Source organism: Boeremia exigua, assembly GCF_020726555.1.
Source record: "Boeremia exigua strain MPI-SDFR-AT-0100 chromosome Unknown C7974scaffold_1, whole genome shotgun sequence".
Lineage (NCBI taxonomy): Eukaryota > Fungi > Ascomycota > Dothideomycetes > Pleosporales > Didymellaceae > Boeremia > Boeremia exigua.
Window position 1 is genome coordinate 810,546 of NW_025763518.1, and position 27,170 is coordinate 837,715.

Sequence of the window (27,170 nt, forward strand, 5' to 3'; positions counted from 1 at the left end):
TTGTCGAGCGAAGGGGCACATGGTCAGCCTGCTCCTACTGGCCAGATTCACGCTAAGCAACCTTGGAAAGCTCGCCGCGGCTTATCCGTGCACTCGAGGGAGCGACCCGCCAATTTATCAATTATTTGTCCTCAGGACCTGACAATCCCCATCTCCCTCGCCCGGTCCTCTCCCTCCACTTTCGCCTTCCTGTCGCATTCCATCGACTGGAATTTCGACTCCAATTGAACGTCAACATGGCTGAACTCGCGACCCCCTCCGCTGCCCAGGTGGCTACCGCCGATGCGACTGCCCCCCAGGACAAGCAGCAGATTGTTCGCCCCGAAAAGCCGGATGACGACAAGTACAAGGAGGACCTTGCCAAGGCAGAGAAGGAGCACCAGGCTGCGCAGGAAAAGCTGGTACGTGTTATTATTTTGAACATCTCGCTTAGTCGTTCGCACTTGCTCGTCGCGCAGGACACCATCGGATGCCTGCAGGACCTGTTAGCCGTCTGTCCTCGAGCACATTCACTAACGAATAATTAGAATGCCGCCAAAGCTAAGCTCGACACCGCCCGCCCGAACAACAAGGACTCTCCCAACGCAAAGCGCCAGCAGGAGCTCAAGACCGAGTTGAACGCCATTCGCCAGGCCCAGCAGGGGAACAAGACCGGTCGCAATGCCATCTTCGAGAAAATGAAGAAGCTTGACGAGCAGCTCAAGTCCCGCTTGAACGAACTCAAGACGAACAAGAGCCGTGTCAACTTCAAGTCCGTCGAAGATGTTGACCAAGAGATCGCGCGTCTCCAGAAGCAGGTCGACTCTGGTATGATGAAGCTGGTGGAAGAGAAGAAGGCTCTTTCCGAGATCTCCTCGCTCCACAAGGCGCGCAAGAACTTCTCTGGCTTCGATGCACAGCAGAAGTCTATCGACGATCTCAAGAACCAGATTGCTGAACAGAAGAAGCAGCTCGACGACCCTGAGCAAAAGGCGTTGAGCGAAAAGTATACAAAACTCCAGACCGAGCTGGATGGCCTGAAGGCTGAGCAGGACGAGGCTTTCAAGAGCCTCAAGGCTCTCCGTGAAGCCACTGACAAGGCCCGTGCTGAGCAGCAGGAGAAGTATGTCGCCAGGAAGGAGTTGAAGGACAAGTACTTCCAGCAGAAGCGTGCATACCAGGAATATGATTTCCAGGCCCGCAAGGCTCGCAACGAGCGCCGAAAGCAGGAGCAGGTTTCTTACCTGGCCGGCAAGCGTAAGCAGGCCGCCGAGCAGCGCCTAGAGGAGGCCAGCGCACCTGCATACCAGGACGAGATCTACGCTACCGAGGGTCTGATCCGCCACTTCGACCCGTCTGCTCTGCCTGCCAAGGAAGTCGCATCGACTAACAAGTTCGCTGCCTCGGCACAGCGTACCGTCGACGACTCTGGTATCAAGGGCACTCGTATTTCAAAGAAGGATACCGAAGAGGAGAGTTATTTCACTGGTACTGGTGGCAAGAAGGGCAAGAAGGGTGGCAAGAAGGGAGGTGCTGCCCCGGTCGCTTCTAAGTTCAACTTGAACATCGGCATCATTGAGGAGCTTGCCAAGGTTGGCGTTGATGCACCTTCAAGCCAAGCTGATGTTCCTGCCACTGTCGAAAAGCTGAATGAGAAACTCGCGTACTGGAAGAAGGACCAAGAACGCAAGACTAACGAGGTATGTCTACTGGTATAATTTGCACGTAGTAGCATTAGCTTACATTCACAGAACGTCGAGAAGGCTAAGAAGGAGATTGCACGCCTCGAGGCTGAGGAGGATGCCGCCGAAGGCACAGCCGACAAGCCCGCGCAGAAGAGCCAGGCTGTCAACGGCTCCGCTTCCCCATCTGCTGAGCCCGCAAAGGAGAACGGCGCTGCTACCGATGTTGCCGAGGACCTCAAGAAGGCCTCCATTGAGGACAAGGAGGCCACTGAGGCATAGAGCGCTTCTGTCCATCAATCTGTCCAACTTGCTTGTCATTGAAAAAGTACGGCGATCTGTTCGAGATCTATCACGGCCATTGGTTCGGCATCTTACTCTTTTTAGCTCCAATTGTTTTCTCCAACATGGCTCATGTGACAACAGCGGCATAGCATAAGGTCTAGATTATGCGCAGTGTGCTATACGCTCTTCGATTCTGTGTAGAAACACTGGGCGTTTAGATCGTAATATATCCCCTTAATGTTCACTCTGAGTCTTGCATACTTGGACTGCTGTGTCTTGTGATGCTGAAGATGTACAGTAATGGACCTTCGGAGATTCTCTGCGAGGTAAAAGTAAGTGAGCCTATATGGTTGAATCTTAACGTTCTTGGAGGCAATAACAAGTTGTGTCGGTTTATGTCGTGCGTAAGTACTAAATAGGCGTCAATACTGCTAACATTATTTGCAGTCTAGATCACGCAATAAGTTTCATGAGCTGCGCTGTCACCTTCGATCACGAAAGCGCGGGTCCAGATTCTGTGGGGTAACCTACGTCATCATTGTTACACGCTCAGTGCAGTACAAAAGCTTCGCTCTTCGCGTACAGAACTCCATCACTATACTTCACAAAGGTACGACTATATCAATGTTCCGTTCAATTACTCTTGCAAGGCGTGGACTGACAGCTGCCTCGCAGGCTTCATTCCAACCCAAATTCACACGAACACCCCAAGCTTTCACTATGTCCTCCTTCAGCAACACCGACACCGGCTCGAAGCCAGCTGACCCCTACACCGCGAAGAACAAGGATGAGGTCTCCCTGAAGGAGAAGGTCGAGGACCTCTTCACGTTCATCGACAAGACCAAGTTCTGCTTGTTCACTACACATGCTGGAGACAGTGATCTGCTTGCTAGCCGCGCTATGGCTCTCGCCGCGAAGGTACGTTACTGACAAGGTTTAGTCTGGAACTGCTTCTAATAAGACCGTAGGAGGGCAACGGCTTCGATCTTCTCTTCCACACCAACACCGAGTCTGGCAAGACCGACGACCTCAAGGAGGATTCGTCCGTTAACATTGGTTTTATCAACCCCTCCGGCGAGTGGGCCTCCATTTCAGGCCATGCCTCGATCGAGACCAACCGAGACATCGTCAAGAAGCACTACTCGCCAGCTCTGAAGGCTTGGATTGGTGATCTCGGTGACGGCAAGCACGACGGTGGCCCAGAAGACCCTCGCATCGGCATCATCAGGGTCAAGGCTAAGACTGCGCAATACGCTGTCTCGAAAAAGACCGCCATTGGTGGGTTTGTCGAGCTGGCTAAGGGTGTTGCGACTGGCGAGGCCCCCAACGTGAACAAGTTGAGGCATCTCGATGAGTCCGAGATCGCTCAGTGGAAGTCACAGTAGATGAGGATTAACGACATGACGACATGATGTTTAGAGGCAAGCTAAGCTTGTACGCACGCTGCTGCAAGGACTGAGTCGTCTCTCTATGATAAATAATCTACAAACAATGAATAAACAGTTTAAACAAAGAATCCTATGACGTGCGTGTTGTTGTGTTCCATGATGGAAGCTGACGTCACGGTTATGTCAATTTATTTGAGCCGCATTTTGTCTAACCACTATGTATGCACTAATTGTCACAGAATGTAGTGGAACATCCAGTCAGTCGGTCGCGGATGTGATTTATCTATTAATGCATTCTCCACCTTTAGCATACCAAGGAGAGAGATGTACAAAAGATACTTCGTTTTCACACCCATTTTGCCGTGCTGGCAACTGGCTGGACTGCGGACTCCTGATCCAAATCATCTGTCAATGGTACAAGATCATGAGCTCAGGCATAGACATCACAGTACAAAGAGTTATCTGATACTAGACCGACACGAGTCCTCATATGACAAGTCAGGCCTCATTCTTCGCGGATCGATTCTCCAGATCTTTCGAGTTTGTCTAATCTTATTCTACTATGCCACAATGCACCGACATGAAGTGCTATGTTAAGTCGCAAGACAACCTCTACGCCGTGAACAAGTGAATTAGGTCCGTTGCCCTGAGGTGTTGGCTGTTGGTGTATCTGTATCGTTTTCAAGCATCTTTATCTCACCTGAATAGAATCTTGTTACCTCCGATTGCTCCTGTAGAAGAGTGGCTTAGCAGAGATGATGGGAGAGAGGTTGAATGGCACAGAATAAGAGCGTCTTGGACGATCCTACTCATGGGTCCTACAGTAGATGGCACGAGAGGTTTTGCGGATAACCGAGCTTATGGGGCAGGATCATTGGCTGATAAGCACAGCTCTCCATACTGGAAACTACGCATGTTCCTGCAGTGGCACTGGTGGGGCTCGATCAGTATCTGGAGATACGGTTTCCGTATTGGTGATGATAGGACGCCAACTGTAGCTTTGCATTGAGACAGTGGGTACTCTAATATCGAAACTTAGCGGTCAGGTTATTGGGCGCTGTGGCTCTTGCATCGAAAGCGACTCCCACGAGAAAGCCGACATGCACACAACAGAAGCGCTCCAAGACTGCTCATGCAGGGCCGTTGACCATGCGCGTGATGACAACAAAGCACATGCATAATCAAATTGGAGGCTGACAGCCTTGTCCTTGACGTGGCAAACTGCACACTCAACGTTGCATTTGCATATAATGCGCGCTCACGAGACTCCTTCCTTCAAAACTTGCACGCTAAAATTAGGTTGCGGCACACATCTTCCTGACAGAAGGATCTTCCGGCAGCACCAAGCCACTTCGTATGTCCGGCCGAGCTGATGCTATACCCCTTGCTGAAAAAGATATAGCATGAGTAAAGACCATCAGCTAACATCCTACCGGTGCCCCGTACCGTCGAACTCAAGGCTCATCTCGGAAGCGGCACAGGCACACATGCTCGGTGCCTGGACGTTGACCCAACGGGCAACGACGGCCGATCTGGAGGAGTGGAGGTGCTTGACGAGCCATGTCAAGGTGTGGAGGTGGGACCAAGACACAGGTTGTGACCCCCAAGTCGCGTGCAATGCTCAAGCTTTCTTCTGGTGAATAGGAAGCTGGGATAAGGTAGGGCTCGAGCAACGCCGAGGCGACCGCAGAGTCTTGACTGCCGTGCCGGCTCTCAGAGCGGCAAAGATCAACTATCCGTCGCGTGCCACAGGCGCAGTAGTGCACACAAAATGACACCGGCCTCGCAAGCTGTGCAGGGAGCCCCGTACAGTAGAGAAGAACGGTGTCGAAATGGCTCGAGTCTACATACGCAGCGATGAAGAAACCCAAGCCCTTATCAGGCCTGGCGGGAACATCGCGCCCGGTATGACGTTGCATTCATCAAAGTAGCGGCTGTTGACACCTGCTAGACTGAACAGCCGAGCCCGGAGCAAGCCACAGTTCGAGAATTTTACCTTTTCCCGCGTGGGATTTACAGTAGCAAGAAATACAGGCAAGAAATCGCGCGACTGGTTAGGCTTGCCCCGTTCGATCATTTGCTCTTTGGCGAATGAAAATGCCGATTTCTTAGCGTTCTCGTATTGTGGTCGCCTGAGCAGGCACACCTCAACCATCGTGATTCTCGACAAGCCGCCAAAAAAGTATTCCAAGACAAAGAAACTGCTCCTGGCCAATCGAAACTCGGCGTTTCGTTGGCACGGCACACCTTCCCCTCAGCGAAGTGACCGAGATCTGGAGTAGAGAAGCCGCTTGCAGGTGTGCCCGAATTTTGACTGATCGACCCATGGGTTACCGTCCTAACTCCCGCCAGTTGGCCATGCACTATCTAACGGGCGATAGAGCACGCGCGAAGAGGCACGGCGGATCCTAGGTCAATAGCGTACGGGGTCTAAGGGACATAGCTTGTCATGTAGCACTAGCATGCTATAGTTGGGTGCTTTGAGCAAGGTCTGGTAGTATATATTCGTTCTTTGACCCAAAAACCTTTGTCTTCGTCTTTACCCCGTCTCTCGCTTTTCGGTCCTACCCGCGCTTTTGTTGCAACTGCCACTCGTTTCCGGTATCAGTAACCGCATCTCGTCGATCGTTGAAAAATACATCTACCGCATTCGCTATACCATATCTCCGTTGCGCTGCAAAACTATTCACAGCCCTCAACACCCAACCGAAATGTCTCTCAAGTACCTCGCCCTTGCACTCGCCGCGACAGCTGCCGCTGCGCCCGGCTCTCCCTTTGAGGCTCTCGAAGCCCAGGCCTCCAACGATAACCCATGCGAGCCCTGCCAGCCTTCCGGCGCCACTGGTACCAACCCACCAGCAGTTGGCTCTGACCTTTCCTCGCTCTACACCGATGTCCTCAACTCGGTGAACGGTATCTCATTCAGCAAGCGTGGCCTGGCCGCTCGCGCATCGACCTCCGGCTTCTGCTGCGTTGCCTCGCTGAACTGCATCAACGTCCAATCACTCAACATCCCCATGTGCTACGATAAATTCACCACAAACTTCAAGTTCCCCGACGGTTCTTTCGGATCCCTGACCACAGGAGACTACTCCTCCAATGGCCAGAGCATCAACCTGCTCAGCGGCGACTACTCCGGCGGAAACATCTACTCTGCTGCGCCGCAGGACAAGCCCAACACCTCTACTCTCAGCGTGCCCCCGCAGTACACAGGAACTGGCGTCGGTGGCGCGATCCCTGCGTCGGAACTCGGCTCTGTTATCGTCTACACAACTACTGTCCCCGGCACAACGTTCACAGCGCCCACAACGGTTCCTGGCACTATTCGCGCGGCGACTGTGAACGGCGTTGAGGTTAGCACAAGCATTGCGCCTCAGACTATCACCGAGGCTACGACTATTGCGCCTCAGACCAACACTGTCACCACACAAGTACCTGAAGCGAGTGCGTCGTCAAGCCAGGGTGCTGGGAGTGCCGTTGGCGTTGATTCATCGAAGTCGTTTGGTGTATCGGTTTTGGGCGCACTGATGTACTTCTTGATGTAAAGAGGAGGATCATTTAGAAAGATTTTCAGTTCTGGTATTGGGGGCGGAACTTTGGATATAGACTGGATTGATGGAGGGATGATACCCCGGAATGGCTACGTGCATAGAAAGCTCACGCGACACGTTTAATGAATAATCTTGAACCCCATTCACTATCGTATTGCATGATTGAAGACACTAAAGTGCTCATGGATCCAGTTTCAGGATTAAACCACGTTCGGTTTCCCTGCTTGCTGGCTGTGTGCCAAAGTCCAGAAAAGCACTCTCGTCGAGAACCGCATTATGCCTTGAAGAGTACTCCATACATGAAACCCATTACCATTAGACCCATTACCATTAACGCCAGCTGCCAAATAAGCCTGGGGCATCCGCCCATACGTTTTGTGAGTCCGATTCGTTCCTTATGCACATTGGCTCCAGAGCCCTGTCCCCATATTTACGAAGGCTTCTGCATCAGACCAACAGACGTAGGAAATTTTCGCTTGTGGGCGCCCAAGAGTCGCTTCAAGTGTGCCTCGTAGTAGTAATCCATAGGCTTGCTGGAGTCCAGATTGTGTTCATCGCGAGCCAGATTCTCGAGGCTTTTCAGAGCCCGCTCGAAACGGCCTTCCACCTCTTCCTTCCACGTGCTCATCTCAGTGACCCCGGTTGCAGCACTCTTTGTACTGTCGGGGGAAACACTTCCAGAGCCGATACCTGTTCGAGTAGCGCCATCGAAAGCTTCGGTGCTGTTGAAAGGCGCAGGACGTCTATCGTCAAGATCGTTGGAGGTGAAAGAGATCAGCCCCATCGGGTTGGCGCGAGGCGAGCCTAGGGCGATGGGAACTAAGCGCTTGTTTGAGAGAAGAACAAGGAGTAGTTAAGAAAATAAACTTACTATTGTGCCTATCCCTTCCTCCATCACTGAGGACATCGCTCATGCTATCACTCTCGTCATCTGTGGGAAGGGACGAGCGAACAGAACTGTCACTGGTCGATACGTCTGAGTCGTGATAGAATTTGCGACCCTCAGCCACAGCTCGGGCGAGCCTATCGCCAATGGTGCTCATCCCACGGCTACGAATCTTAGGGTGCTGGTAGGTAACGGACGCTGCCGGTGAAGTGATAACTGGTGTGTTAATCGGCGGAGAAGGAAACATGGCCTCTTCTGCTGACTCGTTCAGACCCTCTGCTATGGTGGCAAGAGTCTTTGTCATAGCCTGGAAGTCGATCTCTGGCGGCGGGTCGACGACCTCAGCAGCTTCTGTACGAGGCGTAGGGTTGGGCACAGTCACATAGCCCGAGGTGGAGACCGAGTACTGAGAGCCTGAGGAAGTAACCTTCAAGGTTGGGGGGAAATCGCTCGCCATTTTCGCAGCTATTGGTCAGATTTGGTGACACGCGTAAAATACGAACGTGGGAGAGGTAGATGTTGTTGTTTACAGGCGAACTTGATACTCACTTTGTGTTCGATTGTGTGGTGTCTGGACGCGGCAGCGCTTGTTGCTAGCGAACTAGGAGAGCAGAGTCCGCCGGCGATGGATTTTGTAGGATATTCGGATCTTAGAGGTGCGGATTTCTGTTGTCGTTGTTGTTGTTGTTGTGGGGAAGCTCGCGTTGTGGAGGTGAACGTGAGCTGGGGTCAACGCGCTTGCCAGGTGACAACAGATAGCAGCAGCGGACCCCACAACGGTTTGTTTGTGGCAGACAGCAAACGACCGCGAGAGTAATCTCGAGCCAATCCAACGAAGGTAGATACAACCCGACACGTGCGAAAATGCCTAAGCTACCCTGGAAGGCAGGTGGGCCACACCGCCTATCCTCGAGCTTACGCTGCGCTGTCGCTGTACCTCGATATCTGCGGACGGCGTCCTGAATACCGAAGTACTAGAAGGCAAATCATGCAGCGCAATGCTTGTGGTGTTTGCGCTCGTAGAATCTCTCTCACCAGCTTGTGATCTGTCGCTTGCCGTCGATTCACCACTGTGTTTCCTTTTCAGCCAGGGTATTAAGTTGTAGTATGCGCCGCAAGCAAAGATTCCGATCCAAAGCACTAGCTCTGTAGCGTAGATGATTATGCCCAGGATGTCGACCTTCGTTTGAAAGATGACAGAGAGCAGTGAGAAAACATCGCCAAGAGCATCGATTCCTACAAAGATAAACGAGATGCCTCGTACCGTACGGTGGCGGTAGATATCAATGTAATGGCTACCTACACCTGCCGCAAGTAGAAGGGCAGCAAGTACAGCCATCAAGATCAGGGGCCACTCGAGGTCTTTTTCTTTTGCATGGCGCAGAGCAACAATGAGGGCAGCTTGTACACCACTCATGAGGCACATGACGGGAATGACGAGAGCTAGTGAACGAGAAACAGACCATTTCTACTATCTGGTTAGCTTTTATCCTGTAGTTGAGGGTACATATCGGCAATACCTTCTCGTAGTAATAGCATTGAATCCACGTCATCAAGCTCAGAACAATCAAAATCTGAGGCTGAATGCGCAAAGCAATGTTAAATTCTTCCACGATGTTGTAGACACCTAACGGGACCCCTGCCCATGCCCATAGCATCATCATCGTAGGCTGTAGACCGATGGCATTGTGCCGGCGGTAGTTGATGATGATCTGGGGTATTAATTGAATCGACCAGCAGACCTGCCCAAATTAGCAGAGTTCGCCATGAGAACATGGAATACAGCGTACAGCGCCCAAAGTTCCAAGCACATTTGCAGCAACGGGGACGTCCATGGCTGAGATGGGATCAGATTTCGTGGAAGAAGCCGTGGTAGTAGAGATGGGAGGCGAAGAGAATATCAAGAAACATAGCCGAGGCCCAAAAGCATCGCAATAGCTCCTGTCTTATAGGAACCTTGTCAAATGTGATTCAAGAGCAATCTTGCACGATTCAAAAGCATGAAAATCCATCTTATCACAGCCAAGACAGGTTCTCAAGCACTGCAGTCCTCCGAACTCGCTTGCTCGCCGGCGCGTCAGGCAACCAGGGCCACCCCTGCACACGCAAGCACCGAGGCAGGACAGGGCCGATCATCAAGTTCACGATGCTTTGAAATCACAGATGCACACACGACACAGTCACTACCCCAGGCAAGATGGCGTCGCTACCTACGGAGACACCTGAAAAGAAAGATGCTGAAAAGACGCTGCCCGGAGGCAGGAAGATCATCAACGGCATCATCTACGATGCAGATGGCAAGCCGTGAGTGCCTATACAGCGCAATGCGCCGGGCGAGATGCAGCAGCCCCAGCGCATTCAAACCACACAGGCAGACAGACTGCTAACACGACCTACCTAGATGCCGGACCTGTAACGACATGAGCGCGCTGTTCGCACTTGGCGGCAAGAAGAAGCGCGCCGCTCTCCCTCCCGCTCTCCCCAAAGACTGCCCCCCAGACGTCGCACAGCTCGGCCGCTCGTCCTGGACCCTGCTGCACTCCATAACAGCAACGTATCCCGAGAACCCACCGTCATCATTGCAATCCGAGACATCCAGCTTCCTGCGCACATTTGGCAAGCTGTACCCGTGCTGGGTGTGCGCGGAGGACTTCCAGGACTGGATGAAGACCAACACGCCGCGGGTCAGCAGTCGCAGCGAGTTCGGACAGTGGATGTGCGAGGCGCATAACGCGGTGAATGTCAAGCTGGGGAAGAAAGAGTTTGACTGCACGAAGTGGGAGGAGAGGTGGAGGACGGGGTGGAAGGACGGGCGTTGCGATCCTTGAGCATGACAAGCAAGAGCAGCATACAATGGCGTGGAAAAATGTATAACGGTGTATGATTATATGTGTATACGAGTGGTTTACGATACGCATAGCGTTGGTTCGGACACTACTTCTGTAACAACACAACACAACGCGACTCAAGAGCATAGACACGGGCATTAAACGGCGTTAAGGAAAAGGATCCTATCAAAACTGTCCACCACTCCGGTATATTCTGCCGCGCGTTCTGTGTCTAATTCCATCATCGATAAACGTTGTGCATCTCCGAAGGTTGAACCACGGATATAGGTATCGCTAGCAAGGGCTAGGTACGCTCGACTACCGTGTCTCGCATCTGCAGTATGCGATCACATTACCTTTGAGCACAATGCGGGGTCAGTACATCATGACTTTACACCCATCGAACTGGAGTGTAAGTAGTTGTGGCATCTCTCGTCTTTTCAATCCTTACAGCTGCCATGTATCTCTATCCCATCGAAAGTCTGCGCCTCAACTATGAAGCTGAACCCACCGAAGTGCCCTCGACAGCCGACCCTGACGGCTTGAAACCCCTGGATTGTGACGATCGCAGCTCAGCCGTCGTCCTGGGCATCATACTCGTCTTGATCCTTTATGTGCTGGGCTGTGTTTGTCTCATGAGAGTCAAGAAACGAAAAGGACATAATACCGAACGATGGCCGTCGAGGCAAGCGGTCACCACTACCGAGCATGGAAGGAGTTCCAGCGAAGAACAATCACGATACTCAGTAAACTGGAAGTCGCTCTTCGGCCCCAAGATGAGCCGTCTTAATAGAGGCGAGTCGGCTACTGACCGGAACGGTGATAGTGAGAAAGGACACCTATCTTGGCCAAGTACGAGTTCGCTATCACACACTCGAGGAATGGCACCGTGCCATGAGACTGCGACACTACAGACGCATAGAAGATCTGTGTACTATACAAGACCGCTCTCGCCACCATCCCAGCCTGAACCTCGAGAAGAACCCTTCAATAGTCCTCCAGCACTGCGACATGCCTCACATCACAGGCGCCAGAGTAGCGTGTATTCCATGGATTTGGACGCTCCAACCCGTCGAGGGTCTCTACCCAAGACGCAGCACAACAGACGACAGCGAAGAGGGTTAGCCTCGCACGGTGGCTGCACAGCGCGTGCTAGTCAACGTATCTCAACCCTTCCACCCATTCTTGAGCCCAAAGCTGTTCCTTAGGCTGCCTTTGTGGATATGCCACATCTTTGAGTGGGACAGCCAATTGAGGAGCGTATATTGGGCAGATGGTCGTCAGTGATTCATGTGTGCCGGTGTTAGCTATTAACACAGCTCGGTCAGTCATGTTGGTTCACAGAATGAGTTGGAGGATGATGGGCATATATGAGAAACAATTCATGCTCGCTTATACTCAATGTTTAAATTTCAGCCGTGAGAAATACGACCCCATGTTCTTATTCATTCCTACTACCATCAAGTGTTCCGTTTCGTCAATGCAATATATCGTCTCTTTGCAAGGTTTGCTCAAGAATGATACATCTAATATGAGCTCAGACCAGCTAGGTGCTCAGTCGATCGTAACGGTACGAGAGGAGATGCTTCTAGATCCCGGATAGGTATCATGACTTGATCTCGTTGTAAATGCCGCACATATAAATTACTGGGATAAGCTTATCGCATGATCTCCTGGTAGATAAGCACTGCATATTGTTAGCGGGGAAGGTCGCAGTACTCGCTGGTTACGTACGCTTCAATTGCTCCTTGGTCAAGTTGTCCTTGTTCTTGTCAAAGTCGAAGAATTCCTCGGGAATTGGATCAGCGGTCGGCTCGTCATCGGGGTCGTGGTACGGCTCCAGGTATGGGTGTTTCAAGGCCTCCTCGACTGTGATACGCTTGACTGGGTTGAATGCAAGCAATCGCTCGAGCAGGTCGAGCGCAAGATCGTTGGTCTTAGGGAACATTGCCTTCCATGGGATCTTCTTCTTGAAAGGAAGCGATCGAATGTATTCACGAGCGCGGCGGGACTTGATGCCATAATAGTCTTCCATGGTAGGCGTACCAAGGACATCGAGAATCAGCGTGAGCTGATGGTGGTCTGGAAAAGTCAGTGTCGACACCCAAACACAAAGCCTATGAACACTCACAATCCTTTCCTGGGAACAATGGCTTGCCGCTCAGCATTTCAGCCAAGATACAGCCAACACTCCACACATCGATGGCCTTTGTGTACTCCTTAAAGGTCAACATGATCTCTGGCGCACGGTACCAGCGTGTAGCAACGTATTCCGTCATGAAACCAGAGTTATCTTCGGTGGAAGCGGCGGATCGCGCAAGGCCGAAATCGCAGACCTTGAGATCGCAGTTGGCATTGAGAAGCAAGTTGGAGGGTTTGAGATCGCGATGGAGGACGTTCGCCGAGTGCATGGCCTTGAGAGCGCGGAGCGTCTGGTAGATAAAGTACTGGCAGTGGTCGTCCGAGAGCTCCTGTGTGCGGATGACGCGGTGCATATCGGTCTCCATGAGTTCCTGCCCAATTGTCAGCCACCGTTCCACCTCATGTGTGTGTCAATGCGCACCTGGATAAGGTAGACTTCAGTGAAAGTCTCGTAGTTGCGAGGCTTCTGGATGTCGAGGATCGAGATGATATTCTCGTGGTTGAAGTATCGCAGCAACTTCATCTCTCGTAGTGTCCTTAGACAGAACATGGAATGATCGAATGGAGTAATCTTCTTAATGGCCACCTTCTGGCCGGAAGGCTTGTGCAGCGCGGAGCTGCAGACAGTGAGTATTTGTCCTGCGGAATCAATCACGATTCCACTTACCAGACGACACCGTATGCGCCTTCTCCTACAACATCTTGGATGTCGTATTGCTCCGACACATTGAAGGAGATCTTCCTGGAGCTACCACTCCCTGCTGGAGGCATGTTGGCGGTATTTGTGGGTTGTCGGCTCTGGTGTTGGCAGTTCTGGGTCGGTCGAGGGCGCTGCTACTCGGTTCGGACGTGCAGCAAGTAGAACAGGTTCGTCAATGGACGGTGGAAGGGAGATCAAGTACAACCTGCAGCCACTATTTGTCAGTACACGAACAAGGAAGGTAAAGCTGTGGCCGTTGTCTGCAGGACACAAGCTGTGTCTTGGTGCAATTCACGGACCCAGAGCACTTCATGGTGAAACGGTGCCGTGTCATGACGATGAGCCCAGCCCCACGTGCTCCTTTGAGACGCGGGACCAAACGAGATTCCCAGGTCGACAATCGAGCGTCGCCAGGAACCCTTGAGTACCGACTAGTCGCTGCACAGCCACGATGTGAGCTGGGTAGGAGATGTTCACATACCTCTCGATCGGCTTTGCTATGCTGCACACAGAGAACTGTACAGAGATCGAGCGCGGAGGCGGCGCTTTCCTATGCAATATCCAATACGCTGCAGAGTCGTGCGCACTTGTCAAGTGGCGCCGGAGGGGTGCGCTAATTGATGCCGAACGCTGTCGATGGACCGTTTAGCCTTTGTTCTGCGACTATCAATGTCGACAGCGTCTGAAGTCGCGGGTGTAGAAGAGGTCGAAGCGGTGACAAGAGAGCGCGGGAGGAGAGGTGGGTAGGGCGCTCACTGAGGGGCAGGGTCTACCAGGGTCTTGGTCGCTAGGTCAGCCTCCCAAAGACTCAAGGAGCAAGCTGGAGTGGAGTTGCGTGGAAAAAACGTGGCAACACACTGCAATGTAGTGCTGTCTGACAGCACACAAGGAAGGTCTGTTCACCGAGCTCGACTGTCGTGTAAAGGAGAGGACCAGAGAGGACGCTGCAATGGCGGCGTTGCTGTTGCTGTGGAAGTGGGGTATCCTGCAGCACACGCAGGAACGGTTTTCACTCGACGAGCACGACACCACGAGCAGGGATGAGAGCGAGATCGATTGGGAACACGCTGCAGCTGGCAGCACGCAGTTATAGCAGCCCGTCAAAGCAACACCTCTGTCTGGAGGCTGCTACCCGCCGCGCGAGCTTCCTTCCGCTACTAGTGCTAGCCGCCGCATCAGTAGCATGAACCAATAACACAGCGAAGGCAGCAAGGATACCGAGTCTACCGTCGCGGACTCCCGCACGAGGCACAAGTAGGCCGCGCTGTTGAGGCATGCACGAGAGTCATCACAAACTTTGCGACAGCGTCATGTAACGGGGTAAGAGTGACCTTGTCTTATGTGTCTCGCCTTTGCAGGCGCCCCACCCTCACCACTCGCATCTTACTTCTGGGTTACTGCACAACTTCTGCTCATGCAGCAAACAACCCTGACTGCTCGGCTGCCCGTGTGCCACTGTGCCCCTCATCCACATCTTATCCAGTCCAGACTTAAAGGTCAACGCCTGAAACCTCGTTGTCTGCAGGGGTCTACATAGTTCCAAGGGGCAGCCGACAAGGTAATCGATTAGGGATAAGGATGTCACATCTAAACTTAGCAGAGCCCCTACAGCAGCCTGCAATTGGCTGCACGTCGCGGGAAGTGGTCACCTCGGACGTCTGCCAACTTCTTGTTGTCTGAGATCTTGACAGCGCGACGACCAAATAGTTCAAGGTTTGCCGCTTTCCGGTGATCGACTTGACAAAACGAACGGGTCGTGAGGCTTTTGAGCCGTTTCGTCTTCCAAATGCAATGCCGCAGACGCACCCATCACACATCACGACCTATTTACGTCAACATCTGCTGAGCCTCGCGCGAAGGGCCTTGCGTGAAAGAGTATGGTTTCGGATGGATGTTCATGGGCGTAGAAGCTCAGCGCCAGAGTGATACCAAGCCGTGCTACTGCAGCAAATTTGATCGAACCTACACGTCTTCAGCACGACAGTAGCAATGCTGTAGAGACTGCAGTATCGCGACACGAGGACCGCATCTTATTCAACGCCCAAATTTTCCGAGCATGGCCGTCAATTGCACGACTGCTGCCATCCTGCTCACCCTCATCGACTTTTCAGTCTTCACTTTCACGTTGAGCATTACCAGAACGATGAGAATGAACGGTGAGCTCATGCAAAGGCTGAAAACGCTTTGGCTATACCGGTACTAAACTTCGTTGCTCTTACCTTTGCCTACCACGATCAAATTGAGGCGGAGCGAGACGAGCACTACCTCCAACTATGGCTGCTTCGATGACCGACGACAACGAGAGTGTCTCCTGGCCTCTGGAGGAGGTTGCTTTAGGGAAAGGCCTTTCGTTCCTGAAGGCAACAACAATCTACGTTGACCGAGCGACACACGAGTTTGGCATTGTGTACTTCGCCTCGAACGCCGCCGCAGTAATGGAGCAGTTCCCAGAAACCAACGAACCGGTATACTTCACAGCGAAGGATGCTCTTGCAGCCTGTTGGCACACCAAGTGCAAGAAGATCTCGATCTTGTTTCAGCATGTCCAGATTAATCTTGGATTCTATTCTCCAGCAGAAGCTCGAGGTTTCCTTGACGCATTTGAAGATGCCACAGCTGCTACACAGAATATCTCTTTCTGTACTTACGAGCACCACAGCGGTATCAAGTTCAGAGAGAAAGACTTTGACATGGTGAAGGAAAAGATTGCAGGCCGCATTGTACAGCCTTGGATGGATGCGCATGCACCTTCATCGGAATGGCCGAGGTGCGTTCGAGGTTCGCGAGGCACAAGCCAATGCTAACACTTAAAGCCTCCGCAAGACTGGCGAATGGTCAGATTTCACCATTATTGCCGGCGACAGGTCTTTTGCGGTGCATCGCGTTAAGTGTGTGTGTCATCGTTTGATCAGACACCGGTCTAACAATTGTTTCTAGGCTGTGCAAGGAGTCAGACTACTTCAAAGCAATCTGTGGTAATGGCTTCGCAGTACGTTTTGTTCATCTAGCTCTTGGTATCTCATCACTGACATGACACTCAAGGAGAGTAATGAGCTGTCAGTGAAGCTTCCCGAGCAAGAGCGCATAGTCGATGTCCTGCTTGACGAGATGTACGGGACGTACAACTCGACCACTGGATCAATCTTCACTGGCTTTGCGCTGCGATCAGAGATGGAGAAGGAGCGTGTGCTCAACGATCTACTCGATGTGTTCATCACGGCCGATAAGGTACTATACACGAATCTTCGATAGAGCAAACACTGACGGACAATGCAGTACAGCCTCGAGAAGATCAAGACGAAGGTCGCAAAAGCCATTATCGACCGCATGCCATTCGTCCATGATGTTCTGGTCATCGTTGATCTCGCAATCTGTATCTTCGATGAGCAATGTCCACAGGTCGACCGAGGTCTTCGCAAAGCAATATTGTCGCAACTGCGTGACAGGATGCCGTTGATCCTCAAAGATTCGGCTGCGTGGCAAGAGTATTCGAGGAGCAAGGATGTGCTTATGGCGTTCCATTCGCATGTGTTTGACCAGACCATCCCGGATGCTGCAGCTCGATCGGACCACTGTCTCAGCCCACCTGCGACACTGATGAGCGGCAAGAGAAGGCGCATATCATAAGCCTCAGCACCACACCGTTACATGAAAGGAGAATGGCTGATGGAAAGCTTTATGTGACTGGCATCTGTTCTGCAAGGTGGCGGCTGGGTAAAGCCTTGGAAGCTTGGACAAATCTGAACAACATAGGCCACATGTCGGCGTAACGTGCTCGCCATCCAAGGCTGTCTAGTTGGCCCTCAAATACGTGAGTACGACTAGGTACCTATCTTGAAGAGTAAATAGTACCCCCCAACTTCTGCAGATTCTCGTTCCACGATTGGGCGAATCGAGAAGCACGAACAGTTTCAATGGCATGTCAGTCACTCCACTAACATCAGTGCATGATATCCGTTCCACTTGACACGTACAGAATACCGTAGGATCCAACAGTTCATCCTACTTTTGAACTCCTTGCTCTACCTACCCTCTCATGTTTTAGGAAAAACAGCGGATAAGCGACCTTTGAGCTGACCAACTTTAGCACAGAACTTGTAGCTGTTATAATACCTACAGCTAAGATTGCGTTACGCTTTACCTACATTGTAGGTAAAAGGGTATCATATAGAGTTTTCTTGCATGTTCCCTACTTTGCTGTTACGTGGTGGCATACTTGGCTTGCATCCTTACACAGTAATCCGCCGTTAAACCTGCAATTTGAGAGCTACCTAGGTACCATCGGTGCACATACAATCCTTGTACAACCGTGCACGCACATATCAGGCCATGCGTCCCCAGTATAGCGGGTCAGTAGAATCCTGAACTAGGCCACCCACCATACCAGTACCTTAATATCCGAGCTAGCGCCGCTTACAGTTCCCTTTTTAGTGGGTAAGTATGTAAGGAGTTGGTTGTCTCCATGCAGTGACGTAGTGACCTCGGCTCATGGCAAGCAATGCAGAGTCTGTGTGCAGTTATTGAGGAGGATGGTACATATTGCAGAACATTTAGCTCACTGGCATGACGGATGAATTGGACAGGGCTTGTTGTAGTATATGAAATTTCTGTGATGATGAACAGATAACCCAATCAGGACATCGCTTCATTAGGGCAGAGCAATAGGTGCGACGAGCTTATTTCGTTGATTTGATCCTACAGCTACAACTGTAGCTTTACTTCAATACTCATTCTTTAGACATAACTAGAACTTCCATGAATTGGTAAGAGGTGCTGTACTGAGTGTCTCCGAAATTTTCAAGCGTGTACACTTCAATTCTTGATGTGCTGCCTAATGCTCGGTTTCATTAGTAGAGAACAGCAGCCAGTGTAGCAAATATCTGATTAGACAGATCGTTCTTATCAGACTTTACAATTACGAGTGACCGATGAATAGCGTAGGCTTCAAAAAAAGCCAATTCACCCTGGTCAGTGGTGCCGAAGAGTTCCAAAAGCTAAACGCGCAGACAAGTGTAGACATCATCCATCCTAATCATCAATCTTTCCTCTGTCTTATCGACTCTGGAGACACTCAGAGCGCATGACTGCCAGAGCTCCTCGAGATCACATCATTGTGGAGTAGAGCGGATGGAGGGGAAAGCTAGATGCTGTAAAAGCAGTACAAGCTGTCAATCACAGTAATAATTCAGATTTGACGGGAAGTATGCTGAGCAACATTTACAAAATCAATACTGATTACTATAACTCGATAGCGAGTGACCAATTAACATCATAGGGTATCGAAAAACAAAAAAAAAATCCATCCCGGTACCGAGCAACCCCAAAAGCCAAGCACATAAACAGCCATTAGCATTATCCTTCGTAAACCGTCCTCTGCTCATCGACTTTGCTCCTTGAATCTGAGGGTGGCAGGAATTGGTAGTGACTGCGGGTCAACTAGAGATCCTCGAGGACGCGGGCGTTGACGGTCTGCTGGATAGCATCAGGCTGCTGATTGGAAGATCCAGACGGAATTGAGGAGGGATCAATGTCTCCGTCTTTGAGTGCTTTGGCTACTACATTGCCTGAATCAGCCGGTCCGGGCATAAAGATAACCTTCGAGTTTGCAGATTTGGCCATCGCCTGCATCGCCTCAAGATAACGGATCTGCATAGCAGGTCCGCTCGATAACACGTCTGCAGCTTGCCTCATGAGCTATTTAATCATTAATTAGCATTGTAGATAGGTGGGGTGTGTTGTGGTGTTGTGGGAGTTGAGCTTACCTTTGCAGACTCGACTTCGGCGCGTGCGGCGATAACCTTGGCCTCACCAGTACGCTTGGACTGGGCAGCCATAGAGAGCGAATCCTGGAGCTCCTGCTGGAAAATCAGGTCCTTGATGAGCATGGACTCGACTTCGACACCCCAGCCAGCCGAAGTCTCCTCGATGATCTCGCGGATTGACTGCGCAATCTCCTCACGGCGCTCGATAACATCCTGGAGTACGCGAGCACCGACAACGTGACGGAGTGTTGTCTGCGTGCGCTCGACGAGGGCTTGTCGAATGTTGGAGATACTGAAGGCGGCCCTGTGGGGCGAAGTGATGCGGTAGTAGATGACGGAAGTAAGTTGCAGAGAGACATTATCCTTAGTCATGCAGACTTGCTTGGGAACCTCAACAATTTGAATCTTAACGTCGACTTGGACAAGTTTCTCAGAGAGGGGGTTGATGTAGACCAGACCAGGGTCGACGGCGCGCGCAAATCGACCGAACTTGGTGACGAGACCAACGTTTCCTTGATTCACAGGCTGATATGGGTTTGGGCAGCAGATACAGCAGGGAATAGCTCCGAGCGTACCAATAATTCCACCAAAAGTATTGACCTAGATGGCGTAAGCTATGCGGGGTAAAGATCAGTAGCAGTTGTTCGACTCACCATTCCACCGTACCATCCGTGACCATCGGCATCAGCATCATCTGGCTCGATGACCTTAGCGTAGCTGGGCTGCAGATCTTCACGACGAGGAGGTTGAACCTTCACGAGGGGCTCTCCAGGGATTCGAGAGGCACCGCCATTGTGCCCATTGACGGGCATTGGAGCCTTGCCGTTGTCGTCCATTGTTGGTGCTGTTGTAGATATACTTTGTCTGTCCAAGATGGGTTGCAACGAAGATGTTATTGATTCAGCGACCGTGTGTGTTGTATTGTTCATGTAGAGTGGGCCCATGGTGGATGGTTATTGCTGCTTTATACATGACACTCAAACAACAGAGTACCTGCGGGGAAGCTAACGAGTGACGCGAAGTGGACCCCTGCACCTGCATCTGCCTCGCCCTAAGACCTTGGCCACCTTGGAGGCTGTGCTGGGAGAGCACAATGAAGATTACGAAAACAGTCACCGTAGTAACAGGAGTCGTACTGAATCTCGTATACTCTGTTTGGAATCGGATTGTAGCTCTTTAACGAGCGACGGCCTTTGTCTGAATCACACATTCCTGTACCGTTTCTCGTGCGGAGGCGCACATTTCAAACTTTGAACGCTTCATGGATTCCACGCGATAACACGTCCGAGCGCCACGTGAGATCGGCACAGCTGTCCCAAGGCCACCCATCCGCAGCTCCAAGCAGCCCACACGTCGGTTAATACGGGTGCCTCAATGATTCTAAACCCAAACAGCGCGCACCGGTGTACTCGTGACGTACTTAATCCATTGCAAGTCTGCCCCGGTGGCTCTAGAAGAATAATATCCTCCACACAGATCTCATGTTGCAGACGTTCGCAGTATTGCCGACGTCAATACGTCAATAGCTCGCGTTTTCGGCACGTTGAGCAGCATCACGCGCTTCCTTAGCGCTTTGGCTTGTCATGTTCGGCTCAGCCTTACCGGTGGCGTAGCACCGAAATTGGAAGCATCAGAGAAGTTCGTGAGGCTTATGTCCGCTTCTAGGTCACGAGGCAGGCCCTAATGTCTCGCGGTGGACGTTATTGAGGCTGCGGTGTCGGAGATGGCAAGGACTGAGCACGGTGGGACTATCGGCGTAGCGGTGCTGATGATCTTCCGAGTAAGTGTACCGGCACGCCTGATGTGATAAGATATGAGGCTGTACAACCGTGTCGTCCGCTAGTCACTCCTACGGTCAACACCAAGCATACTACGATCTTTCTGAGGGTTGCCATCTGGGACTCGCATGCATACGTCGAGCTGCACAAGACCGTACTCTTCGTGTTGGCTCTTGACCGGTGAGCATACAATCGTCGACACGAGCATCATATTGCATTGTGGTTGCACTGCCTCGTTAAGGCCTTATTCCGCCATGAAACTCAATGGCTCACCGAGCAGCTTACTCTGATTACTTGCCAATGTCCAGCTAAGTCCTCTTTCCAACGCTGGCCTGCCGGGCGGTGCGAAAGCATAGCCAGCAGTCTCATCACCGCTTCTATGACCGAGTTGGACCTCCGCCGCACCGCAGCATCAGTTGTGTAGGTGCGCCGTAGGACACAAATAGATGTCAGCTCTACCATTGTCTAGTTGAGCCTCCAGGAAGGTCTTCGCCATATTGCGCAGAGAAGCTGGAAAGTGGTGAGGCAAGGTATGTATTATTCTGATCAATCATAGTATGCGTTCTGGCATCCCCGAAAAAAACTTCCGTAGCTTGTACCGCGACGCTGGTTTACTTCTGGACCCAGACCGAGAAACTCTCTCGCATTCGTGATGTGCTGTACTTCCATGCGTCCCCATGGATGCCACTCTGTTGATTCACTTGGACGCCCTCCTTGTTTTATGACAAGTCTGCCAACCCCAGGATATGCTAGGTACTCGTCAGTCGATTCGAAACCGTATGATGCATCGAACACTGCCAGAGTGCATGGTTGAAATTCACGGAAAACCAAAGCCATCATTCTCTCCTCTTCGCCCGCATCCTTATTACGAATGTCGTCCAGTATGCCTTGGACCTCTTCTTCAAGTAGACACCACTGGAATTTTACTGTCTGCAGCTTTGGCAGCAGTCTCCTTAGCCTCCTATACGCGTGGATGATGGTACGTGGATAGTCGCTATAACGGCTATGTCTTCTTTCAAGTGTGGCTCTCGTAGAAGAAAAGGTGAGGCTTTCAATCCTCTCAAGGGAACTTCGTGGTGTGTCTTTGATGAAGAGACTGACGCTCGTAGCACTAAGTGATATGGTGGGTTTGTACTGATATGCGTCTTTTAAATCGTCGTGAAGAGCTTTGCATACGAATCTCATGGCGAAGATACCGAGCGTCGGATCCGGTCGCTTGGGATCTTCGGAGCATCGTTCTTCTTGGTTCACCGTATTGTCCCAGGATGGATGTGAACAGAGCTGTGCTAAATTGGTCCCCAAGCAAGGCGTCCACGTCAACTTTAGCCCTTTCTTCGTCGTCGAGGGTCGTTTATGGATGTGGATCAAAGTGTTGTCCCACAGGTAGTCGTAGATTTCGAGCCTGAGCTCCGCCGGTATTCCCAGAAGTGATGCTCTTGGATATGATTGGCCTTCGTTAGCAGCTGGGGCTGCTTCTTCTCGTGGGGTCCCATCCTGCGATTGGGCATGTGACGAGGTGTGTGAAGTTGGACGACTGAGACGCAGTGCGCGATACACTTCTCGAACCTCTTCAAGAGACACAGAGCGTTGGGACGCTCTTGCTCTTTTTCGTCCCACACGAGGCATAGCTGGCAGTGATGAGATGTGAAAGGGACACCAGGCCACAGCGATTGATATAATTCTGTTAAGTGAGAAATCCTACACTAGCTGTGAATAATGTTCCCTGCTTCGCGTGTAACCTTGCTGCATCCGAGACAATTCTCAACAGACCAGCTTGATTTGCTGCAGGATTCTCGTGTTACAGGCAAACTTGTGTGTTACAATGAAGACAGGAAATGAGCGATAGCGATTTTGAAAAACGCATACAACACCAAGCTTCTGTTGCAAATGATCTAGTAATAGATGTATTAACTTGCCAACCTGCCATTCGTTCCAAAGTGTACTCTGAGGCCTGACGTCAGAGCTGAAGAACCACGAGACACCATGGACGAAGAGAAAAGGAACGTTGAAACAATTCGTTTGTTGGCAGATGTTACACTGCCTGAATGGCACGGAGAACCCGAATCTAACACCATTTGAGCACGAACCTCTGACGAGAGCCCCTACCTATCAGCCCCACACTCAACGCCAAAAAGGAATGATGCATGCAACACAGCATGAAGGAAGACTTCATACACCAAGCCTTGATTGCTAGTGCTGCGCGAGATACGCACTCAGCAGCAACTGGAAAAAGAAAATAGCGGTACCGCACGCAGGTGGCGATTGGACGACATCAGGGAACAGTGGATCCTTTCAATGAAACCAGAATGCAGGCCTACTTCTGGGGAGTATCAGACGAAGAGGTAGATTGCGTAAACAGCGGTGAATCCAGAAAGCTGGCATGGTGTGGCTAGTCGTCCCGTATCCTACGCGCTGTCAGCACAAGCACCCCAGCATTGAACGTTCTTACGCACCACTCATTGAAGCGCACAGCATATTCTCCGTCTTGTGCCTTGTTGAGACGCGCACGGCGTACAGTACCCATGCATGCTCCCCATGAGAGTACAACCGCCACGTTGCAGGCGATGAAGAGCGCCGGGTTCTTCGGGGCGCGCTTGAGCAGATGGTCAACCATACTAATGTCTTTCAATTGCTGGGGAAAAGAAGACAGCTCAGATTAGGCTGTTGAGGACGAGTGTGAGGTTGGACATGGAGAGGTGATACATTGATGTCGAGATGCCGCTATTACGCGCTACTGCAGGGCCGCTGACCTCATTATGTTCCGCGGACACGGGTAGGGAACACCCATCCACGTAGACTTCTTGTTTACAGAGATTTCCTCGTGCAGTATGATCGGCTAGTACGGCATATGCCTACTCTCAACACACCCTACAATTAAGTCGAGATCTGCACACAACCCCAACCTTCTGTTGCCTAACTGGACCACGCACCGAGGATCGTAATCATAAACCGTCTTACCGATACACCACCTTACTCGTACAACCTTCCTTTCTGTATCTCCGCTATGCTTCTCCCATGCGCACCACTTGGAGCTCCAATAACCAGATATCCCGTATCCGCCATCCCTGCAACGTCTCCGAACTTGACTCTCATCTCTTTAAGCAACTTTGCACGGTCTGACGCATCTAAAAACGTCCCACTGTCTGGCAGAGAAATATGCGGGTTATCACGCGTCGTCAGGCTAGAGATGTTCATCATGACTTCTGGTCCGCGAATCAAGAAGACATGCGCGATGGGTGAGACCAAGCTAGCAAGGATGAGCACAACAGAGGCCACGGCCAACGTGGCTACCCAGGCTTTGTTTGCTACTAAGATCTCTGAGCTGAAGGTTTTTGTACCCTGGGTAGTCCAGACTCGTGCCTTTTTGTTCGACCCAGTGTAGTTGTAATGATAGGGATAGTCTGTATAGTTGGACGAGCTGGTAAAATTGGGCTTGAAAGACTGTTCATTATCCCAAAAATACGCAGTACTGTTGGTCAGGCCTCCAGTTATGGCGTACAGACCATTCATGCCAGTAAAGTAGGCATTCAGTAGTTGGCCCAACCGGATAGAATAGTTGGTTTCGGTTGTGCTGCTAACGTTGTACATCGAGGCATCGGTGACCGCTAGATCTGGGCTGGAAAGGTACCGATCGACCATCGTGGGAGCCATGTGATCGCCGCTTGAGCTTTTGAGAAGGTCATCGAAAATCATGTAGGCGTTGAACCAGAATGTGTCCAGCATTGTCCATTGCTCTGGGAAATGATTGAGTTGAGATCGTCGCACTTTGCCAGCTCTGCATTCGCGCATGCTTGGGCACACAACCGCGGTCTCAACGTACGAGTTGGTAATATTGCAATCAAGTCTGTAATCATCATCCTTGTAGGTAGCGGTGATGTAGCTGAATTTGAAGGTGCCAATCTCCGTCAAATTCTTGGACATGCGACTTCTTGAGTTCGTCCATATCCCTGCGCCGGTACCGCTGAAGTTTTGCCACGTTGTGGAATATGGTGGATGAGTTTGCAGCCATGCAAAACTTATTGAGGAATTCAAAGAGCAGCTGACATCCAAATACGGTGTGTGGATACTAGTGGTATAGTTCATTGTGCCCACAGGGTCCATGACGGTCAGGCCCGACTCTGAAATGTTGGTAAATGGAATGCCGATCAGTGATGTGTAGACACCGGAGTCTCCAATCAGAGCCTCATTAGTATCATACCATCCTTCATCGTCTGGATGAAAACCGTGTGCGTTTCGTTTCTCGAAATATTCAATCCTAGGTATCTTAACGTTACCCCATGAATCTCGTGGAGAAGCTTGGGTTGCGGCCGGGGCGATGATAGCGCCATTGAAAAGCGTGTTTAGATACCCTACAGGCTGTGCTCGATCGGAGTGTTGCCAGGCTGTACCATAGCCATTGTGCACCATGTATTGGAAACTGGCCGGTAGAGTCTGGTTATGGACGCCGAGGCTCAGCTGTCGAAGTGAAGCTTGACCTCCTACAGGTGACAAAGCCCACACAGTGATCAAAGCTGTGCCAAAGACACTTAGCGAGCGTAGCTGGAACTGAGAGACAACAGTAGCAGTAAGTGAAGTGCTTGAGGCTAGCGTGTCTAGAATGCCCATGCGTTCCCCCTTCTCAAGGCGCCAGAGCAGAATGGCATGTGTCGCGCGCCCAAGTATTGTGGCAAACAGGATGGGAAATACGGTAGGGCCCTAAAATTTAAGCCATAGGTCATGAAGAATATTTGCAGGCGCTTACATATTTTGCCGCGCTCTGAAGGCGTTCCGTTGCGTGTGGATATGCCTGTGTTGAGACCTGATCGTAGCGACTGACCAGAGATGCAAAAGCAAGGAACGCCAGTGCGCCAGCGAGGAGGGAGACATCGAAAAATGCACCCCATGCAACATTGTACCATGATTTTCGGATAGAATTTGGTGTCGATGGCCAAGCGTCTATAGCCTTGTGTGCCTTACCGCCCTCAAGTAGTGGTATGTCGATAGTGTGGGTGCTACTAGCCATTAGTAATGAACATCAATCGGTGAGCTTCGACTGTATGACTTGTTCGAATATGAGATGGAAGAAGCTCGCCGGATGGGGCTGACAAGATGATAAGCAGTGTCGTTGTACGAGGCTGAGACCACTAGATCCATGCAACTCATTATCAGCTGAAGAGATGCAGCTATAAATTGGCAGGGCAGGTAACAAGCTTGCTCTTCAATCATGCTAGGCATTAGATGATATGGGGCCGCAACGATAGCTTTCTTCCAAGCCTTCATTGCGAAGGAGATATATTCTTGTCTGAATATATCAGAAGCATAGCCGTAGACGATGTCAGGATTCGCTTGTCTCCTTTACAAGGCTCGCAGAGTATCCGTCGATGCTCGGGTGATGGGATGGCGCAAGTCAATGGCTGCATGGGTTCTCCGAGGGGAAGCCGCAACTCGTGAACAGCAGGCTGATAAATAACACGGCAATCAGCGTAATTAATTGTAGAGAGGGGGACAACTGAGCAGACTAAAGCAGGCTGAAATCGCAAGCGATCCCCAAACCATCAGCCATTCGATGCACAGACAAGGCTGAGGAGGCGATGACCACCTGATGGACTCGGCGGGACGTATCTGCATGCTGTCAGCAGATTTCAGCCTCGTGCAATTGGAATTGCACACTCGCCGCCCACTCCAGACGGCTACCACTAACCATCAGCGCGAGCAGAAAGTTGCCAGTGTACAGCCGGCCAAGCAGGTCTGCTAATGTGACATGATGTGGGCGGGTAAGAACTTACCCGCGCAGCCTTGCAGCAGTACATCACGGCATGCCATACGGAACGCCTGCCGCTGACACTCATGTGCAGTGCACCCGAAACTCGGCCTAGACGGCAGAGATCACGGCAACTTCGTGATACCTGGATTGTGCTCGTGGATACTCTGTCTCTCGCTGCTGTGGATGTGAGATATTTCCCTTCGCACCAAGTTGAAGGTCAGTTTCAAGCATGCATATCGCACGGGTTCGTCCCTGAGGTATGTTTTTGATATGGCAATGTGCCTAGCGAAGCAGGGATGGCCCATGAGCATCATTCATACAGACTGTGTATGTTCTGTTGAGAGAACGCGGGGAGTCCACTTCAGGTCTCCACCAGCCAAGACAAAACGGGGGAAGGGATGTGGAGGTCGAAGCTTATTTGGAGCGGGAAGTGGAGCACAGCCAAG

General features: G+C 51.3%; 12 protein-coding genes across 12 annotated transcripts; 6 read left to right on the forward strand and 6 right to left on the reverse strand.

The window, feature by feature from the left end:
• Positions 1 to 2,189, forward strand: C7974DRAFT_324773 (uncharacterized protein). The gene is made up of 3 exons (XM_046138957.1): positions 1 to 401; positions 528 to 1,679; positions 1,731 to 2,189. The coding sequence occupies exons 1-3, from the start codon at positions 237 to 239 to the stop codon at positions 1,941 to 1,943; spliced, it is 1,530 nt and encodes a 509-aa protein (XP_046002517.1). The 5' UTR covers positions 1 to 236; the 3' UTR covers positions 1,944 to 2,189.
• Positions 2,190 to 2,547: 358 nt separating this feature from the next.
• Positions 2,548 to 3,462, forward strand: C7974DRAFT_382169 (uncharacterized protein). Its single transcript, XM_046140655.1, has 2 exons — positions 2,548 to 2,864; positions 2,915 to 3,462. The coding sequence occupies exons 1-2, from the start codon at positions 2,571 to 2,573 to the stop codon at positions 3,329 to 3,331; spliced, it is 711 nt and encodes a 236-aa protein (XP_046002518.1). The 5' UTR covers positions 2,548 to 2,570; the 3' UTR covers positions 3,332 to 3,462.
• A 2,160-nt stretch (positions 3,463 to 5,622) lies between these two features.
• Positions 5,623 to 6,982, forward strand: C7974DRAFT_5180 (uncharacterized protein). Its single transcript, XM_046146775.1, has 2 exons — positions 5,623 to 5,631; positions 5,687 to 6,982. Exon 2 carries the CDS (start codon positions 6,046 to 6,048, stop codon positions 6,877 to 6,879), a length of 834 nt encoding a protein of 277 aa, XP_046002519.1. The 5' UTR covers positions 5,623 to 5,631; positions 5,687 to 6,045; the 3' UTR covers positions 6,880 to 6,982.
• A 39-nt stretch (positions 6,983 to 7,021) lies between these two features.
• Positions 7,022 to 8,236, reverse strand: C7974DRAFT_382181 (uncharacterized protein). The gene is made up of 2 exons (XM_046140656.1): positions 7,757 to 8,236; positions 7,022 to 7,704 (listed from the first exon to the last, which is right to left on the reverse strand). The coding sequence occupies exons 1-2, from the start codon at positions 8,226 to 8,228 to the stop codon at positions 7,316 to 7,318; spliced, it is 861 nt and encodes a 286-aa protein (XP_046002520.1). The 5' UTR covers positions 8,229 to 8,236; the 3' UTR covers positions 7,022 to 7,315.
• A 197-nt stretch (positions 8,237 to 8,433) lies between these two features.
• Positions 8,434 to 9,804, reverse strand: C7974DRAFT_5051 (PQ loop repeat protein). The gene is made up of 3 exons (XM_046146750.1): positions 9,562 to 9,804; positions 9,292 to 9,513; positions 8,434 to 9,239 (listed from the first exon to the last, which is right to left on the reverse strand). Exons 1-3 carry the CDS (start codon positions 9,604 to 9,606, stop codon positions 8,640 to 8,642), a joined length of 867 nt encoding a protein of 288 aa, XP_046002521.1. The 5' UTR covers positions 9,607 to 9,804; the 3' UTR covers positions 8,434 to 8,639.
• A 164-nt stretch (positions 9,805 to 9,968) lies between these two features.
• Positions 9,969 to 10,599, forward strand: C7974DRAFT_429789 (ERV/ALR sulfhydryl oxidase domain-containing protein; the record flags this gene model as incomplete). The annotated part of the gene is made up of 2 exons (XM_046144658.1): positions 9,969 to 10,075; positions 10,173 to 10,599. The coding sequence occupies 2 exons, from the start codon at positions 9,969 to 9,971 to the stop codon at positions 10,597 to 10,599; spliced, it is 534 nt and encodes a 177-aa protein (XP_046002522.1).
• Positions 10,600 to 11,057: 458 nt separating this feature from the next.
• On the forward strand, positions 11,058 to 11,807 carry C7974DRAFT_370975 (uncharacterized protein; the record flags this gene model as incomplete). Its single annotated transcript, XM_046139990.1, has 1 exon — positions 11,058 to 11,807. One exon carries the CDS (start codon positions 11,058 to 11,060, stop codon positions 11,805 to 11,807), a length of 750 nt encoding a protein of 249 aa, XP_046002523.1.
• A 225-nt stretch (positions 11,808 to 12,032) lies between these two features.
• On the reverse strand, positions 12,033 to 13,632 carry C7974DRAFT_4959 (kinase-like domain-containing protein). The gene is made up of 5 exons (XM_046146737.1): positions 13,409 to 13,632; positions 13,163 to 13,358; positions 12,731 to 13,112; positions 12,334 to 12,681; positions 12,033 to 12,286 (listed from the first exon to the last, which is right to left on the reverse strand). Exons 1-5 carry the CDS (start codon positions 13,510 to 13,512, stop codon positions 12,258 to 12,260), a joined length of 1,059 nt encoding a protein of 352 aa, XP_046002524.1. The 5' UTR covers positions 13,513 to 13,632; the 3' UTR covers positions 12,033 to 12,257.
• Positions 13,633 to 15,486: 1,854 nt separating this feature from the next.
• On the forward strand, positions 15,487 to 17,376 carry C7974DRAFT_5230 (uncharacterized protein). The gene is made up of 5 exons (XM_046146784.1): positions 15,487 to 16,208; positions 16,255 to 16,329; positions 16,379 to 16,430; positions 16,484 to 16,669; positions 16,718 to 17,376. Exons 1-5 carry the CDS (start codon positions 15,715 to 15,717, stop codon positions 17,066 to 17,068), a joined length of 1,158 nt encoding a protein of 385 aa, XP_046002525.1. The 5' UTR covers positions 15,487 to 15,714; the 3' UTR covers positions 17,069 to 17,376.
• A 1,501-nt stretch (positions 17,377 to 18,877) lies between these two features.
• C7974DRAFT_298586 (uncharacterized protein) lies at positions 18,878 to 20,039 on the reverse strand (the record flags this gene model as incomplete). Its single annotated transcript, XM_046137699.1, has 3 exons — positions 18,878 to 19,135; positions 19,204 to 19,803; positions 19,857 to 20,039. 3 exons carry the CDS (start codon positions 20,037 to 20,039, stop codon positions 18,878 to 18,880), a joined length of 1,041 nt encoding a protein of 346 aa, XP_046002526.1.
• Positions 20,040 to 21,471: 1,432 nt separating this feature from the next.
• C7974DRAFT_5319 (uncharacterized protein) lies at positions 21,472 to 22,635 on the reverse strand. The gene has a single exon (XM_046146806.1). The coding sequence runs from the start codon at positions 22,605 to 22,607 to the stop codon at positions 21,528 to 21,530; it is 1,080 nt and encodes a 359-aa protein (XP_046002527.1). The 5' UTR covers positions 22,608 to 22,635; the 3' UTR covers positions 21,472 to 21,527.
• Positions 22,636 to 23,694: 1,059 nt separating this feature from the next.
• Positions 23,695 to 26,272, reverse strand: C7974DRAFT_5317 (uncharacterized protein). Its single transcript, XM_046146804.1, has 2 exons — positions 25,723 to 26,272; positions 23,695 to 25,676 (listed from the first exon to the last, which is right to left on the reverse strand). Exons 1-2 carry the CDS (start codon positions 25,981 to 25,983, stop codon positions 23,952 to 23,954), a joined length of 1,986 nt encoding a protein of 661 aa, XP_046002528.1. The 5' UTR covers positions 25,984 to 26,272; the 3' UTR covers positions 23,695 to 23,951.
• Positions 26,273 to 27,170: the final 898 nt, after the last annotated feature.